At 43.2% G+C, this 18,291-nt stretch overlaps 1 protein-coding gene across 15 annotated transcripts in view; it reads right to left on the bottom strand.

Moving 5' to 3' along the window:
* Window positions 1-18,291, bottom strand: part of SPIDR (scaffold protein involved in DNA repair) — a 353,215-nt gene that overhangs the window by 90,361 nt on the left and 244,563 nt on the right. For all 15 annotated transcript variants that reach the window (XR_007472561.1, XR_007472562.1, XM_033437698.2 and 12 more), the window contains 2 exons: window positions 11,715-11,910; window positions 10,042-10,271 (listed from right to left, as the gene is read on the bottom strand). Coding sequence is in view for 13 of the 15 variants with exons in the window: in XM_033437698.2 (XP_033293589.2) it covers window positions 10,042-10,271; window positions 11,715-11,910 (426 nt within the window). In the remaining 2 variants the exon portion in view is untranslated. The remainder of the gene's footprint in view (window positions 1-10,041; window positions 10,272-11,714; window positions 11,911-18,291) is intronic.

Raw genomic sequence — 18,291 nt, 5'->3', positions numbered from 1 at the left:
GACGGTGCTAACTGCATGGGGCTGTTACGAAAATGAAGAGAGTTAAGATTACCTATCTACCTACCTATCTATCTGCCTACCTATCTACCTGCCTACCGATCTCTAACCAAGAACATAGAGCTAGCAGGTGGCAGAGTTCAGATTCAAACCCAAGTTTGTCTGCTTCCAAAATTTGGTTTTTTTTCATCCTACCACATTGAAGAAGAGGCTATTTCTACGGGGGAAATCAAGAGAGACTTCACAAGGCAAGTGGTGTAAGATGGTAGTGAAGTCCGCACAGGACCTCAAGAGACTGAGGAAAATGGGTAGGAAGATGAGCTACTGTGAAAACACCACAGCTTCAAATAGCCATTTCTATTTTTCTGCCTCAAGACAATTAAAAGCGCTTCCAGGACAATTAAGAAAGAAAAAGAAATAAGATACAACCAGATTGGAAATGAAGAAGTAAAACTATCTTGAAGTAAAACTATCTTTATCTGAAGACTGCATGATTTTATGTGTGAAAAATCCTAAGGAATCCACTAAAAGACTATGAGAGCGAATACAGCAAATTCAACAAGACTTTAGAACACAGGCCAATATATAAAAATCACTTGCGTATCTACACATTAGCAATAAACAATCAGAAGTGAAATTAAGGAAGCAACTGCATTTACAATAGCATAAAAAAAGAGAATAGGTATAAATTTAACAAAAGAAATGCAAGATTTGCAGGCTGAAAGCTACAAAGCACTGATGAAAGAAATTAAAGATCTAATTAAATGAGAAGACATCCCTTGTTTATGGATCCAAAGACTAAGTATTGATAAGACAGCAATTCTCTTCAAATTGACATACACATTCAACACAATCTCTATCAAAATCCCAGTTTGTTTACTGCAAAATAAATAAAAATTAACAAGCTGATTCTAAAATTCATGTGTTAATATAAAAGGCTCACAATTCCAAACATAATCTTGGAAAAAATAAAGTTAGAGGACTCACACTCCCTGATTTCCAAACATACTATAAAGGTATAGCATTGATAATTAAGATCATTGTGGTGCTGGCATAAAGACATGCAGATAGAGCAATAGAGGAGAACTGAGAGTCAAAACACTTCTATGTATGGTCAATTGATTTTTGACAAGGGTGCCAAGAAAATTCCATGGAGAAAGAGTAGTCATTTTAGCAAACAGTGCTAGGACAACTGGATACACACATGTAAAAATGAGGCTGGAGGGCCTCCCTGGCGGCACAGTGGTTGAGAGTCTGCCTGCCGATGCAGGGGACACAGGTTCGTGCCCCGGTCCGGGAAGATCCCACATGCCGTGGAGCGGCTGGGCCTGTGAGCCATGGCCGCTGAGACTGCGCGTCCAGAGCCTGTGCTCCGCAACGGGACAGGCCACAACAGTGAGAGGCCCGCGTACTGCATAAAAAAATAATAATAATAAAATGAGGCTGGACCCCCGCCTTACATCATACACAAAAATTTCTCAAATGGACTACAGACCTAAATGTAAGCGTAAAAACTATAAAACTCTGAAGAAAATACAGGAGTAAACCTTCATAACCTTGGATTAGGCAATTTCTTAGATATGACACCAAACAGTTTCTTAGATATGACACCAGTTGCTTAGATATGACACAAGCAACCAAATGAACAAAAAGATAAATTGGACATCGCCAAAATTATAAACCTTTGTGCTTCAAAGAACACTATAAAAAAAAGTGAAAAAAAACCCACTACAGAATTAATATTTGCAAATCATATATATGACGAGACTTATATGTGCAAATCATATATGAGACTCATACCTCATATATATGAGAATAAAGAACTCTTATAATTCAACAAAAAAGGACAAATAACCCAGTTAAGAAAATGGGCAAAGGACTTAAACAGGCATTTCTCCAAAGAAGTATGCAAATGGCCAAGAAGCATATGAGAAGATGCTCAACATCATTAATCCTTAGGGAAATGTAAATCACAGCCACAATGAGATACTACTTCATATCCACTAGGATGGCTAGAATAAAAAAGACAATCACAAGTGTTGAGAGGACGTGGAGAAATTGGAGCCCTCATACATTGCTGGTGGGAATGTAAAATGGTGCAGTTTCTTTGGAAAACACTTTAATTCCTCAAAGAATTAAAAAAGAAAGGAGTTACCATATGACCCAGCAATTCCACTCCTAGATATATACTCAAGAAAACTGAAAAATTACATCCACAGAAAAAACTTGGACACAAATGTTCATAGCAGCACTATTCCAAAACAGATAAATCCAGAGACAGAAAGCAGAGTAGTGGTTGCCATGGAGAAGGGGAGTCAGCAGCCAATTGGTATGGAGTTTCTTTTTGAGGTCACAAAAATGTTCTAACATTAGAATATGGTCATGATTGAACAACTCTGTAAATATAATAAAAACTGTTGACCTGTACACTTTAAAAGGGTGAATTTTTACAGCATGTGAATTATGTATTGATAAAGCTCTTTAAAAAAGAGGTAGAAGTAAGACAGATTCTTTCAGCTTCTTTTCAACTTCCAATTTTGACAGCTGTTTGTGTACGCATTAAAGAACAGCTAGGACTAGAACTGTAATTCCATGGACTTGATGCTATTTTTACCCCTCACAGTAATTCAGAATGTGGACAGGAGGAACGGCAAAGAATGTAAAAGATCTGGATGTCAATTAGCAGAATTACCAGCGATAAGAGAGGACTGAGAAGAAAATGGGGCTGAATGACCTTGGGATATCACAAAAGAGGTATTTTAGTGAGGAAATAAGCAAAAGTTAAGAGCTGGGAAGCTGAGATTAAAGGGTTTATTTAAGACTCATGAACACAGAGTTAATGACTAACAAGAAAAACCTTAAGAAAAACCTGAGGAATGGGCTATGACATCATTTATGAGGACACGTTAAAAAAATGATGCTCTCCTCTTAAAATACCTTTGCATCACGATAAAAATACTCAAATCATTGAAGAGGAGTGATTCCAATTTTTCTACAATATGAAGAAATAAAGTACAAGTAAAATCACAACCTTAGAAATGTGATGCTGAGCGGGTCAATCAATGCAATCACTGCACAGTCTGGTGGGTGTGGCAGGCACAAAAGGAGGGCAGGTGGGGTGGCCTGTGTGCCTCTGATGAGCAGGAACTGTCGTCCTCCCTTTGGGCTCTTCCACCGCTGACATGTATAACTGCTGTTCTGGAGGAAGAACACCACACCATTCCATCTTGATACACACACACAAGAGACATGAATCCAGCATATCATCCAACCAGGTAACAGGAAGAAAGTGAAAGTTCATAAGAGCTGGAGACCTAGCTGGTGAGCACACAGCTGATGACTTTCTTTTCAACAGAGCCCTGGCAAGCTGGAGACAAGAATCGTTCTCTACTGTCCAAACACAAACAAAGGGCTCGAATCATCCCACCCACTACCTGCTAGTTCCTCATTCTGCATTTCCACCATCAGCAGTCTGGGATGTCTTTAGTTGCTCTAGATAAAAGACAAAACTAGACCAGCTGTAGTTAACAGCACCATCCAACACGGGACGCGGCTCTCGGGCAATTGCTGGAAATGTGTTTATTACAGAGGAACTTCTATACTTCCATCACTGAGAGGCAGGGGTCACAGTTCACATATGAATACACATAAATGTTTGTTTTCTAAAGTAAATGAGCTTCAACTCCTTGCTGATGAGTAGGGTGAGGGTGGCCAAAAGCATGGAAGTAAAACCACTTTAATCAAGCTTCCCCTGCAGCTAGACAACAGACACAAAAGTAACACAAATGCTGATTCGTAACTAGATGTCTTTTCTTTGCTTATGTTAGGTTTCTATTACTGTACAATGTTGTTTATCAGTATTTTACAATTTTAAAGTATTCACGCTTGCTTTTCAAGAGCTAGTGAGCCACCCTCTGAGTGCTATTAGTATATGGGAAGCATCGTGGTAAATGCTTTACATATGTGATCTCATTTAATCCTCATCATGAACCTGTATTATGGACAGTATTATAATTCCAATTTCAGAAATAAGGAAACACAATTTGCTCCAAGTCTCCCTGCTAAGTGGGGGAGTCAGCATTTGAACCAAGACTAGTCTGAATCTAGACCTTCTGCTCCTTCCACTGACGACCTGCCTCTACCTCAATGCATTTTCAAAAGACAAATGGTATTTGCCTTTCTCTGTCTGACTTACTTCACTTAGTATGATATTCTCTAGGTCCATCCATGTTGCTGCAAATAGCAATATTTCACTCTATTTTATGGCTGAGTAGTATTCCATTGTGTATACATATACCACACCTTCTTTATCCATTCATCTGTTGACAGACATTTAGGTTGCTTCCAAGTCTTGATTATTGTAAATAGTGCCACTATGAACACTGGTTCTACTGAAATCTAAAAAAAATGATACAAATGAACTTATTTACAAAACAGAAACAGACAGACATACAAAACAAATTTATGGTTACCAAAGGGGAAAGCGGGGGAGGGAAACATTAGGAATTTGGAATTAACAGATACATACCACTAGAGAAAATAGATAAACAACAAGGACCTACTGTAGAGCACAGGGAACTATATTCAGTATCTTGTAATAAACCATAATGGAAAAGAATATGGAAAAGAATATATATACACAAAACTGAATCACTGTGCTGTATACCTGAAACTAACACCATTGTAAATCAACTATACTTCAATTAAAAAAAAAAAAGAAGAAAGAAAACTGGTCCCAACATTGGAAGCAAGAGACAGAATGCCTGCACTGTGGTTCTGCTGTGCTGTTGAATGCTGGGCATTCTCACTCCCTTCTGCGTCAACAAAACTTTGCTGTCAAAACCTGTCCACGCTCCCCACTTCCCACCCACTGCGTGCCCAGGGAGCTAGCATCCACCTCCACCCCCAGCAACTCCTGTGCATAAAGTCATCCAGGAACTTCACACGGCTTCATCCGTCACCTTATTAGGCTTCTCTGAGGCACCCCGTCAGCTGCCCTCTACCACACATGGCACTCCACCATGCTGAGTGCCTGCCACGACTAGCCCTTCCTCTCCAGGCTCCTCTGTGGTCCCTCTTCTACCCATTCTCTAATGCTACAGGACCTTAGATCTTGACGCTACACCTCTTCCTTCTTTTGTGTCTACTATTTCCCTAATGTGCTCTCATCCACTGCCCTGGCTTTAGACAGTTTCCAGCTGGGACAGAACAGCTGTGAAGGGGGTAAAGGGAGGAGGGCTGGGGCATCTGCCTCTCACTACAGGCCCTCCAGGGCCTTTGGAACTTAGCACCATGGACAACCGTAACCTCTTCAAATTAGCCAACAAAACGAATGCACATACAAATATACAGACCGACCAGCTGTAGGCTGAAAACCCCCCAATATTTATTTCCAACCTAAAATCTTCTCTGAATGTGAGATCTGTAGATCCAGACTTTTCATCTGACATCCTTTCTTGCATGTCTCATAGGAATCTCAAACTAAACAGGCCCCAAACTGAATTCCCAAGCTTCCCTCCAAACCAGTTTTCTCACCTCAGTAAATGGCCCATCACTCAACCAAGCACTCAAACTGAGGATCGGTCTTAATATTTCCTTCCCCCCACCCCCACTCGATCCCCCCTGCCCCCACTCGATCCCCCCTGCCCCCACTCGATCCCCCCTACCCCCACTCGATCCCCCCTGCCCCCACTCGATCCCCCCTGCCCCCACTCGATCCCCCCTGCCCCCACTCAATCCCTTACCAAGTCACCACACGCATCAGAAACGTTCCTCCATTTTGCCGTGGTGCCGCGTGACACTTGGAGCCTGGGCTGTGCTGGATGCAGCAGTCGCCTCTTCCCGGCCTCTCTGCTTCCACTGGGGCCCTGCTCCACAACCCCTCTTCCCCAAACCACTTTCCATCCCACAGCTGAAGTGTCTGTCAGATGGGTACACCTTGTTTGGGGCTGGCTCCTGCCCATGGCCCACGCACGCTGGCCACTCCACCATCTCCCTCCTGTTTGGAGCTCTCAAAGGCACTCCCTCTATTTCATCTGCTTTTCACCTAACATCCACTTAGCTTTCAAGTGTCACTTAAATAGTACTGCCTTAGAACACCTGCGCTTGAATCCACAAAGTAAACTCTTTCCCTTCTCCACTTGTCTCTCATAGTATCCCACTTTTTCCTCACCAGAGCACTGACCACAACTTAAAACCATAAATGTATTTGTTTTCAATTGTTTTGTGTGGGACACCCTCACCAGACTATGCCCCATGAGCACAGCATGATGCCTGTTTTTGTCAACCATGCAGACCCAGAATCTGGCCCAGGGTAACGGTGGATTTTTTTTTTCCTTAGTGAAAAGAAGAAGAAATATTAAGACAACAGACTAAAGGAAGGGTCAAAAGATGAAAAGAGAATAACATCAAGGTATAGAGGAAGGAAAATGTGCCTATTTTTCCTGAGTTCAGCTCAATGAATTTCCATAAAACTGAAGTGCAAGATAACTAGAAAATAGTTAAATAAGAAGGTTCTGTCCCCTCCAGGCGTTTGTCCAAATGCATGACCATTTTTATGAATTCAACGCCCTCACAAAAGACTAACTCTCCCATAATAAGTATTTCTGCAATGACAGGCTAGAAAGAATGTGCGTCTCTGAGGGATAAAATAAGTTAAATATCTCAAGGACAAAGGAAGTGAAGGTTTCACAGAAAGGAGGAAAAAAGGCAATGTTTAATGGCGATCCCCATGGACCTGGAGCAAGGCCGTTCGGTCTAGAATCCACTCTGCCAGGAGGGAGGGGGTCACTAGGGAGTCCACGTACTTTTTCTTGGCCCCAGTTTCCATCAGTATAAACCAGTGCTCCCTTTGGGCTAAAAAGCCTATGGTCTTATTAGTCATGCGTTTATATAATATTCATTCAATATGCAGTGGATCTAGATAAAGGTGTGTTTTGCCTCTGAACAGACTGCCTTGCTTACTGTTTAGGGAGTGTTCTCTGGACTGGTTTTTTGTTACCTTTGATTTAGGGGTTTATAAAACTTCAGCTCGTGTTGGTTACGCTGACCTATAACACCTTGAGAAACCAAGTAGAAATGTTTTCTGTAATAGCTTGAGTTAAAGGACGTCATCCTGAAGAACAACGGACCGGAGACTCCTACTTATTATATTTCTGAAACCTGAAGTGTATTTCTGATACTGTTTCACAGCTCAGAGAATATGAACCTTTTGACAGAATCTATCTGACCCCCTTCAGGACTGGCAGGCTTCAGATTTCTTTTGATTTCAAAGCTAACAAAAATTGGGCTATCTGCCAGAAGACAAGCTCTTACTGATCTCATAAAAGTGACACGGCTAGAGCACTAGCTTGATACGATCAAGGTGCCAAGTTAGACCGAAAAGTCACCACAGCTTCCTCGGGAGGCACCTGGCCTGCTCTGGGCAGGAAGGGAGAATCACCGTGGCCGCAGAGTCTCATAAGACAGCGCCGTCTCTCTTTGCACAGGCCTTAATGTATTCTGACACGGCCATTTCTGACTGTAGAAAACACACAGTGATCAGAGTAGTCTTCAGCTCACTGCTGGCTAGAGAGGTCTCTGAGGTAAAGCAGGTGAGGTAACGCAGGGGACGGCAGGTCAGCGGCCCTCACTGTTCAACCTCCCTCCTGCGCTGGCTGTGCTCGGGCCTCTGGACAAGACTGACTCTGTGCACTGCACAGCTGCCCCAAGTTACCGACGGGCAGGAAGTTACAGGCAGAATTCAAGTAGAAAAGGGTGACCTACGCGATACGCCTAAGTCTTCTGATGGTGTCTCCTCTTGTATCGTGTTGCACATGCAGGTGTAAAGGTCCACACCAGGACACATGCTGCTGAGAGACTCCCCAAGGAGATGCCTTATACACATCAGCAAAGAATCACTAGGGTGCTAAGTGTAATGTTACTTCTATCTTAATGTGATTTGTAAACTGGAGACCCTGATCATTATTATAGCAAATGAATCTAGAAAAAACTAATGATCAGTTATACCCAAAAGTTATACCCAAATATAACTTTGTACCCCAAAGACATCTCAGAAGCCTTGTCTCAAACCCAAGGCCAAACGCTATGGCCTCTGTCCAAAGGTTCCTTTTCATGCACAGCTCCCGCAGTGGCTTTCCAGGATGACTTAAGCCCTGGGTCAGCTGTATTCTAAACACAGCTTGGTTCTAACTCAATATTCTTCCCTTTCTTTTAGCTCCCGTATTCTCTACAATACTGTCATTTGGGGATTCTATACCTCGTGATGTTTTTCTTTCATCCACCTGTATGACTATCAGCAGTAAGAACCTCTCTGAGGTCCCGTTTCCTCACCTGTGAAATGGCGCTAAGGTCCTCCAGCCTCTGTTTACAGCCTCACGTGTGCAACGAGAAGCCCCCCACCACGATGCAGGCGCATTCCATCTGAATAACTCAATGCTGTTTTCTTATTTTTGAGGTATGCCTGCCCTGCCTTCAATCCACCACGAGCACAGTCTCATTCAATATGTCCCAGGTGTATTACAAGGCACAAACCCAAAGCACTCACACGCCGACCACTGGCAGCAGCTTACCTTCCAATTTCTTCTCTTTGCTCAACAAGTAAAACAGGTGCCGCCGCAGAGCTGGAGGATGGCCTCCGAGGAGCGCGATGCTCAATGCCAGCTCTGCCGCCTCAGCTCCGGCTGTGCCCGCCCCCCTGCAGCGGTGCCCTGCGCCCTGCTCACTTGGTACTCCCGCCTTAGAGCCTAGCACGGCTACCGACCGCGAAGAAAGCTAAGCAAGACTAACCCTCTGTCTAACCTGTAACTGTCTCAGGTGACCCTATTTAGAGTTACACAAGTTTAAGTCTAGCACAAAACTGGTCGACAGCTACAGGTCATGTTGAGACCTAAAGATGGATATAATGGTTTCACACACACGCATATTCCAAACAAAATAAAAATAAATTTTTTCTATAATTCCAAAAGGAACATTCTCTAACTCTACACCTGAAGGGACTTTTTTCAAATTCATGGTACTTTAAAATAAGTTGCTGTCCACTGGAAGAGGACTCACGGTTAACAGGGCAGTGCTTCCTGCTTGCTCTTTCTGAAAAATATCAGAAGGCACTGTAAGGATAGGATGACTGTGAATTACTATTTCTTCAGTAGTGTTCTCCTAATAGTAGAGAGACGAAATGACTGTTTGATGAACTGGCGTCTAAGCTTGTCATTTCTCTTCTGTTATAAATCTGTCCTACTGCTTTGAGGGCACTTTAACACAGAAAGATAACCTCAGAAGAGTCTGACATAAATAAATAAACTCCCAGTCAGCGATGTGTCTCTAGCTATTTGAAAACAAATAAAACCAGGAGGAGCCTAAGTCTCAGTAGAAAAGATGCCATTCCCACAATCTGTTGGAGCAAAGTACTCTGAATCACAGGTTTGCCCTCACTTTCGTAGCTACCTAGCCATCCTGTGTACCAAGGCAGCCACTATCCACATAAACTTTAAAATAAAGTTAACTAAACTTAAATAAAATTTAAAATGTAGTTCCTCGGTCCCACTAGCCATATTTCCTACGTGGTGGTCAGTGGTCACCTCACTGGTTAGGGCAGTAAAAAAATGTCTGCATCACAGCAGAAGTTCTGCCAAGAGCTCTGATGCAGACGCGACAGCACCATCTGGGAGCCACAGATTTACCAGCTGCCACTTACTTATTCAGGTGTTTAAGACATAAAACTTGATAGCTATTGCAGTGGTCTTTTTAAGTACGTAACCATGCCTTGGCTCTCTTATAACAATACCATTTGTGCTTGTATTACTTTCAGTAACATGAACGATTAAAGGTAAAAGTAAATGCGACTAACTTTTTCAGTAAGGACTTTTTTTACAAATAGACAAAATCCTCTGTCATACCATGTGTCCCAAATTCTGATGTAAATAAAAACCAACCAAACAAATACAACCCATGTACATGGTGAATACAGTGAAGAAATTGCTCTGAGAAGAGCCTCCACTTTCTCCAGGTGAGTCTGGGCGCCTGCACCTGTGTTTCGTCACTCACCGAACTCCAGGAGGGTCTGTGCCATCTGCCTGCTGACACCTGCAGCGAAGAGAGTAAACTCTCTGCACCACCACCCGGACCCCGGCTCCCGACCAGGTGGCAACTCCTTGGCTTTCAACTGCATCCAGCAGAGAATCCCTCAGGGGAGCTCGGGCGGGGAAGCCCAGCTCTGCTTGTTCGTGTCTGAGGGTCCAGTCTGTGCCCACGGTGGTGTGACCACCACACATAACCTGGCAAGACACGCAAAGGAAACAATTCCAGTCTGACCCACGAGGGCACACTACATACCAAATCCCAACGTGCTTGGGGAACCCTAAGCATCGGGTGTGACTGCAGGACACTCAAGGAATGACAAGGACAGATGCACGCCCATGGCGCGGGGCTCCCATCCGCGGGCCACCAACGTGACCGAGGAGGCCTGGTGAGTCGAGGAACAGGGGAGCGGCAGGAGGACAGACCACCTCGGGGATTTGAAAACATGGAGAAAGTACTGCTATTAAAACACCTTATGGTGATTTAAAAAATTTTCTTTTATGAGGTAACGCTCTCAATAGCACAAACTACAAAACAAAATAAAAGAATGACTAGGGTTATTATGAAGTGCTAGCACTTTGCACACTCCTGTGAGCAACATGCAACACCTTTATGATCCCAGTAAACATCCTAGTAAATAAATATCCTCTAGAGTGCTCCATGCTTCCTACATTGCAGCACTTTTCTTTACATACGGTGCTGTGTAACAAACACATTTAACCTCACAACCCAAGGAGGCAGGCTGCATAGTTACCACTGTTTGCCAGATGAGAATGTTGAGACAGGAGTTCAGCGTCTTACCCAAGGTCACCCAACAGCAAGTGGCTGAGGCAGGACCCGAACTAGGCACCTAGTTCCAAAGTCCACACGCTTAACCACTAAGCCTACTGCCGCTCCGCTAGCACTGACGTGAGACGAAGACACACCTCATGAATTTAACATCACATAGCTGTCTAAAACTGTACATTAAAGCAGTAATGCACTTTGAGCTGTATTTTACATCTGTTCAATTAAATTGATTAGACAGCCCTCCTTTTCACATAATCCTCTCCAGACACACGCTCTGACAGTCAAAGGGAGCTCCCGCTCAACTCCACACCTACCAAGTAGGTTCAAAGTCCGTTTCCTTTCCTTTCCGATGTCCCTTCACACTGTCAGCTTCAGTATTCCGCTCTGCGCTGACTGGGATAACTAGGCGACCCTGAGGCAGGCGCACTGAAGTCAGACACTTGGAGCCCGAGTGGTCCCGGGGGTGTCCTTTGTGCCCGCCGCAAGTGAACTTTAGTGGTTCCCCAAGTTCATCTTGGTGGATGACCATGGCTCAGGGCCACTAAAATTCCCAAAAGCAATCTCCAGTGTATAACCTCAAGTTTATGCAGCTCTTTTTATCCCAAGGGATACAGATGTTATGAAAAAGAAAAACATGATTTTTTTAATAAATAAAAGAGGCTTAAATAAAATTCTTAGGCAATTATGAGAAGAGAAAAAAAAAGAAAACTCATATTTTAATAAATTAAAGATTACATATGTAGTTGCTGAATATTTGGAAAGGACCAAAGGTAATCACCTCTATAAATTCCAAAGCCTTTAAACGCAGTATTACTACAAAGCAAAAAACCTCTAAGTCAGTGATAGTTTACCTGGTTTTCAGGTGAGTTATTTGTTAGGCTCTTAAATCTAAACATCTGGGCCAAAATGATGCTTCTTCTTGGAAGGGGTGTGTCCCAACTGTGCACTTCATGTGTTGTTTTTGAATCTTCTTTGGCAACAACTTTCTGACAAAAATAAGTATTCAGAATAACAGGGCAACTTCCATTTGGGATAATAAGCTTTTGCCTGGAAAGGGAAAGAAATACAAATACAAGTTTATCTGCAATGCTGGATTCCCCTCACCTTCTTGCTAAATCACAAAGGACAACGACTTGCTGGCTAAGGACACAGGCCCTAGAGCAGCTGCCAGTGCATCTGGTTCTGCTCTTCTGAGCAAGTCTTGTGTCAGGAGTGGGGGTGGAAGGGGCGGCAGTGCTCGAGCTGGAGGTCCCCCGGGGCCTCCCAGGCTGCTGGACAGTGGCCTCAGGGCCCCTCGGGGAAAGTACTTGGCCGGGGGGGTGGGGGGCACACAGCTGCCCGACACTGAAGTGAATGTTACAAGAAAGACCTTCGGACACTTCACAGCTCTCATCTTTCAGAAAACATGACACCAGACACCAAAGGAGCTCCACCTTCACTACCAAACGGACCACAGTCACTGAAATGGCCCACATTCAAGTGGAAGTAGGACAATGTGCTACTGGTTCCTCTCAGACTAGCTAATGCTCATTCCTCACACAGGCAGTGCTGCTTAACAGGAAGGTTAACAGGAAGACGGAGTAGACACACTTTCCCCTATTTCTCCCGTTAGACACAAGGAAATGCCTGGTGCTGCACAGAAACGAAAGAGCAGAAGAAGCTGAATGGGGAGAGGAGGAGGCTGTCCAGCTGGGACCCAAGGACAGACAGAGCAGCAAGTTCCTGAGCTTCCTCTTTGCAGCCTAGAAACAGCAATGGGTGCCGACAAAGGCACCCTTGAAAGGAAGGACAGGGAAGGGGCAGCCCAGCGAGACAGAAAAGTCCTAGGAAATCACTGCTCTACTCTTGGCAAATATCACAGGAAAACTGTGACCTACTGCCACACACAGCAGGCAAAGCGCAAGTGGGGGCTGGACATGCCCCTCGACAGGCTGTGATGAAGAGTCTGTGCAGGCCGGCTGGGCTGGTGTGAGACGAGGCACTCACCCTCACACCCCCATCACTCCCGTAACCGAGTCTCACTCCCCGCCCCTTGGAGCAGAGTCCAGTGGCCCAGCAGAGTCAGTACTTTCACCACTACCCGGCCCTCCCACTTCCTCCACTGCAGTGAGTGGCAGCCTCGTGGGAAGCGGTAACGAAGGAAATCCTGACGCCTTCCTCCACCTGGTAGTAAGAAGCCCCCCACCCTCCCAACGTCTCTTCTCAGAGCAGTGCCAGACAAAGCCACCTAAAACTGGTTTAAATAAGATCCAGGATCTTGTATCATAATACCTAACATGTATAGGTTACCATCTAGAACCACCTGTTACACTAAGAACCAGGAAAATTCTCACTTGAATGAAAAAACACAGTGACTAGATGACAATGTTAAGATGACGCAGATGTCAGAATTACCTGACAAAGATTCAAAAGCAGCCATTACAAACATGCTTCAGTGACAGTTACAAATGCACATGAGACAAATGAAAGAACAGAAAGTCTCAGCAAAGAAACAGGAAGTCTTAGCAAAGATACAGATTTTCTTAAACGGAAATTTTATAACTAGGAAATAAAATAATGAAAATAAAACTCACTGGATGGGTTCAACAGCAGAATGAAGGGAGCAGAGAAAAGGATCAGTGAACGTGAAGATAAAATAATATAAATTACCAAATATAAACAACAAAGAAAAAAGAGACCAAAAAAAACCAATGAACAGAACCTCAAGAGGTGTGAGGAAGAAGAAATAAAAATGGAAAGATACAGGTAAATAAAATAGGCTTTCCTGCTCCTGTTGAGTTTTTGAAATTATATTTGGAGTTGAAGCAAGAATTATAACACTGTCTGATATGGTTCTAAATGTATGCAAAGGAAATATTTAAGACAGTCATGTAAATGAGGACAGTAAAGGGACATAAGAGGCAAGGTTCCTACACTTCACACAAACTGGCAAAATGTTGACCCCATAAACTGATAAGTTATGCATATAAAATGTAATGCCTAGAGCAACCAATAACATAGCTATAACAACACAAAAACATTATAAATAAATTAAAATGAAATTCTAAAAAATGTTCAAGCAACCCACATAATGCCAGGAGAAAAAGAAAAACCCAGAGAAATGAAAAACAGAGAACACCACAGAGAAAACGAGAAATAAAAAGGGAGACTTAAGTCTTAATATATCAATAATTACATTAAGTGTATATGGTCTAAAAAAGCAATTAAAAGACAGATTAGCAGAGTGTATTAAAAAATACGGTCCATCTTTATGCTGTCTACAAGAAATTCACTTCAAATATAAAGATACAGGTAGGATGAAAGTAAAAGGCTGGGGGAAAAACCATCATGTAACATTAACATAAATATGGTTGAAATTACTATCAGATGAAGCAGGCTTTAGAGCAAAGAAAATTATCAGGGATAGAGAGGGACATCACACAATGATTAAAAGGGACAATCCACCAAGAAGACAAATTTGCAATGGTAATATTTTAAGCCGATAGACTACACGTATGGTAACTTAGAAATAACAATTAGGAGACATGGAGAGACAGAGGCAAGCCAGACACAGAGTGACAGTCAGCAAGAAGAGGTTCAAGAAAGCAAGAGGGCAGGGGTGGGGCACAGCATCGGGTACCACTGGGCTCAACTGTGAAGGTCCTGATACAGCAGGATGGATGAAAGATGTCATACGTGCCCAGCCTTTTCTTTCAAGTTAATTTGAAAAATATGATCAAGTAATATTCTTTTTTTTTTGCGGTACGCGGGCCTCTCACCGCCGCGGCCCCTCCCGTTGCGGAGCACAGGCTCTGGACGCGCAGGCTCAGCGGCCATGGCTCACGGGCCCAGCCGCTCCGCAGCATGTGGGATCTTCCCGGACCGGGGCATGAACCCGCGTCCCCTGCATCGGCAGGCAGGCTCTCAACCACTGTGCCACCAGGGAAGCCCGATCAAGTAATATTATTTTAACTGCTAAGTTAAGAACATAGCACAAGATTTCTGTGTGTATTTAGAACCTTACAGTTTACAGAGAGACATATTAACATTAGAACTCTGTTCTGCCAAATTCAAAGTCCTGTTTGAGGCTATTAAGGTTAAACCAAATTAAAAACATACCTATACCAAATAGATGTGCAAGGCTAGTGGATTTGGGATAGACCTTAAAACCCATATCTAGGTCCATTTGGTTCATTTTGCTGTTTTTACTCAACACCTATGACATTCCAGGCAAGGGGCAGGGGACTGGGAATCCAGTCTGAGACAAGAAGGCTGAGAGGACAGGTTTACTGCAAAGGAAAAGGGTGTTATATGATACCCCGAGGGAGGACCCTCTGGAGACAGGGAAGGTTTCCCAGGAGAGGTAACCAGGTGAGGGCTGCCTGGGTGAGGGTGTGTGAAGGCACAGGGAAGGGGATGGTGGGGCACCTGCGGGGCTGCCTGGTGGCAATGACCACAACTCAAATTCCATGTGACAAGCAGAGTTCTCAGTACTACCTCACTGAGCTTCTGCAGAAGAAACACAGATGCTGTTTCCTTCGTTAGGAGGCCAAGGACGTCACAGCCTTTCAACATCCATATACATGGCACCAGCGTCATGCTCCTAGGGAGTGTGACCTCTTTATTTCTTTTTATGCTGCAGGCCAGTGTTAACTGCTGTGGACTCTACTATCACCTCTCTACTTACCTTATTGCCACAAATGTTATGTGATGACCAAAAAGCAAGTTTACAGAGCATGTATTCAGATTAATATTATAACAAGTTTAACCAGTTTTTCTGAAGATCTAACTAAAAATAAAGACAAACCTAAGGGGCTTACCTGGTGGCGCGGAGGTAAGAATCCGCCTGCCAATGCAGGGGACATGGGTTTGAGCCCTGGTCTGGGAAGATCCCACATGCTGCAGAGCAACTAAGCCCATGGGCCACAACTACTGAGTCTGCGCTCTAGAGGCCACGAGCCACAACTACTGAGCCCGTGTGCCACAACTACTGAAGCCCATGCACCCAGAGCCCGTGCTCCGCAACAAGAGAAGCCAACGCAATGAGAAGCCCGCGCACCTCAACAGAGTAGTCCCCACTCGCCGCAACTAGGAAAAGCCCACGCTCAGCAAAGAAGACACAACAAGCCATAAATAAACAAACACAAACAAATAAATAAGACAAACTTAAGATGTTAAACCTCACTTGATAAATCACATCACAACCAACACCACCAGTGAACATCATCATGATGCTGGACTCACAGTGATTCTTCTGTTAAGGAAGTTGAAGAGTGTGTGTTTACTTTCTAGTAAACTCTCAGAGCATCCTTGACAAGTCAGCAGCCATGGCAATAGGATGGGCTGCAACGTGGGACAGTCACACACATGGTAAAATACACAAAAAACTAGACAGTAACAGTCTTCCGTGGAGTCCAAGCACTATGGTTTCTCTTGGAAACTTGAAAAAAAAATGAAAAAAAAGAGAATCCTGTATGTTCAATACAAATGACAATTTGTCCAAATGTTTGCTTTCATGAAGAACCATTTCCACTGCTCTTTACTGAGAGTGTTATATACAGAACTCAGGTAAAACAAGAAACAAGACTGTTTTTTTTAATGTCACCAAGGGCAGAGAGGAAAACCAAGTGAAATATCGTTTCATTTGCTATCACTTGTCAACACTGCCAAAGTGTTAAATACCCCATTATCAGCTCATAAAACAAACAATATTTATTTCACATCACAAATCAGATCAGTTTGCTTGTTTACTGTCTAGGAAGAACGTGTCCAAATTTGGCGGGTGGCAAGGATGACTAAGGGATTAAATGCAGTGACCTAAACCAAGACAAATAGAAGGTATTTTCTTTCCTTCCTTTCCTTCCCTCCTTTAATGGCTAGTCAGCTAAAGAAGTCAGACTAAGAACTGTAGTTGTCAAAAAAACGTAACCTAGACTTAATTCTTCTTTCCACTGAAGACATACTTGGGATAAACCAATCAATTTTGTTTACAATTTAGTCTCAACTCGAAGCCCCACTGGCCTGAGGACAAAGCTGTCTAGTACACACATCTTCCGGACACGGGAGGCCAAGCCATTGTGTGGGGCTAGTTGAGAGGGCTTACAGTCCATACAGGGACACACACGAAGGAAACAACTAAGTGCAGTAAAACATCATTGGTGCTGCAGTAGAACCAATGCAGCCATACATACATACATACATGAATAAATAAATAAATAAAATTAATTTATAGAAAAAAAACGGTGTAAAGAATTAAAAAATAAAAAATGAAGCCAGTCTGTTCTCTTCCCTGGAAGGAGGATGGGACCCACCACTTGGATACAGCAAGAAAGGTCCTGCATCCTTCCTGGAGGGACCAGTGCGCGGGAAAGGGAGTGACACAACTGCCAGGCGGTCGCTGGCCCACAGGATCAGATGAAACTACCAGGACAGCGTGAGATGTGGGAGGCCGGTGTGACAAGCTGCAATGGAGGGACGTTAAATTTAATGCAAAAAGGTCCCTGGTGAAAACAGAACATCAGAGCCACCTTCTACACCTGTGCTTTTAAGGTAGCCCTTGTAGCTAACTGATTTTAAATAAAAAGAAGTAAAATAAAACTTAAAATGCATTTCCTGAGTTGTAGAAGCCACATTTCTAGTGTTTGATGTGGTCAGTACCACAGTGGGCAGCACAGAGAACGCTTCCATCACTGCAGAAAGTTCCATGCAGCTATCTGAGAATTTTGATTCTCAGGGCAGACAGTAAACCACATTCTAGTTACTTCGTAAACCCTTTCTGATTGATCAACTCGTAGGATTTGAAAAAGGCTATTATGCCCCAGTGACTTCTGAGGCAACTGCACAAGCTTTGAACCATCTGAGTTCCCTCCTCCAGACACTGGCATCTGAACCCCTGCATGAAACTCAAGTCAGTGACAAGACAATGTTAACAGTGTTTGTCGTGAATTTTTAAAAATACCAACTATCCTGCCCACATTCTCAATTACTTACAGAGTGAACAGGCACTCCTCCTCTCACCAAAAGTCAGATTTATTCTAAGAAAAATTTAAAACCGTAAGTCCTAAAAAATATCTCTAAAATGAAGAATTAAGCCAATTTCAGAAATAAGAAGTTCAAGGTTTATACTTCCTTTATTTTCAACTTATTTGCCAAGATTTATCTCCCAGGTTCAACTTTGTTTCTTTTAGCTTCCTACCCAAAAAATACCCACCTTATCTAAAAAAATTGATAAAACACTGACATTTATAACTGTGTGTGTTATTTTAAATTCCCAGAGTAGACTCTAATTCCCTTTTTATCCAAATAAACACATTGTTGAGGAACACTTTATTTCCGTTCAAAAGTGAACAGTAAACTACACTGAAGATGAATTCACTGAAGAATATAAAATGTGAAATAGACTTCCTCTATAAACCAGGAGTCTAATTCTCTAGATTAACAAAAGTCTCT

The sequence above is a fragment of the Orcinus orca genome, chromosome 17 (genome assembly GCF_937001465.1).
Source record: "Orcinus orca chromosome 17, mOrcOrc1.1, whole genome shotgun sequence".
NCBI classification, from domain to species: domain Eukaryota; kingdom Metazoa; phylum Chordata; class Mammalia; order Artiodactyla; family Delphinidae; genus Orcinus; species Orcinus orca.
This window is presented reverse-complemented; position numbering and strand designations above follow the sequence as displayed.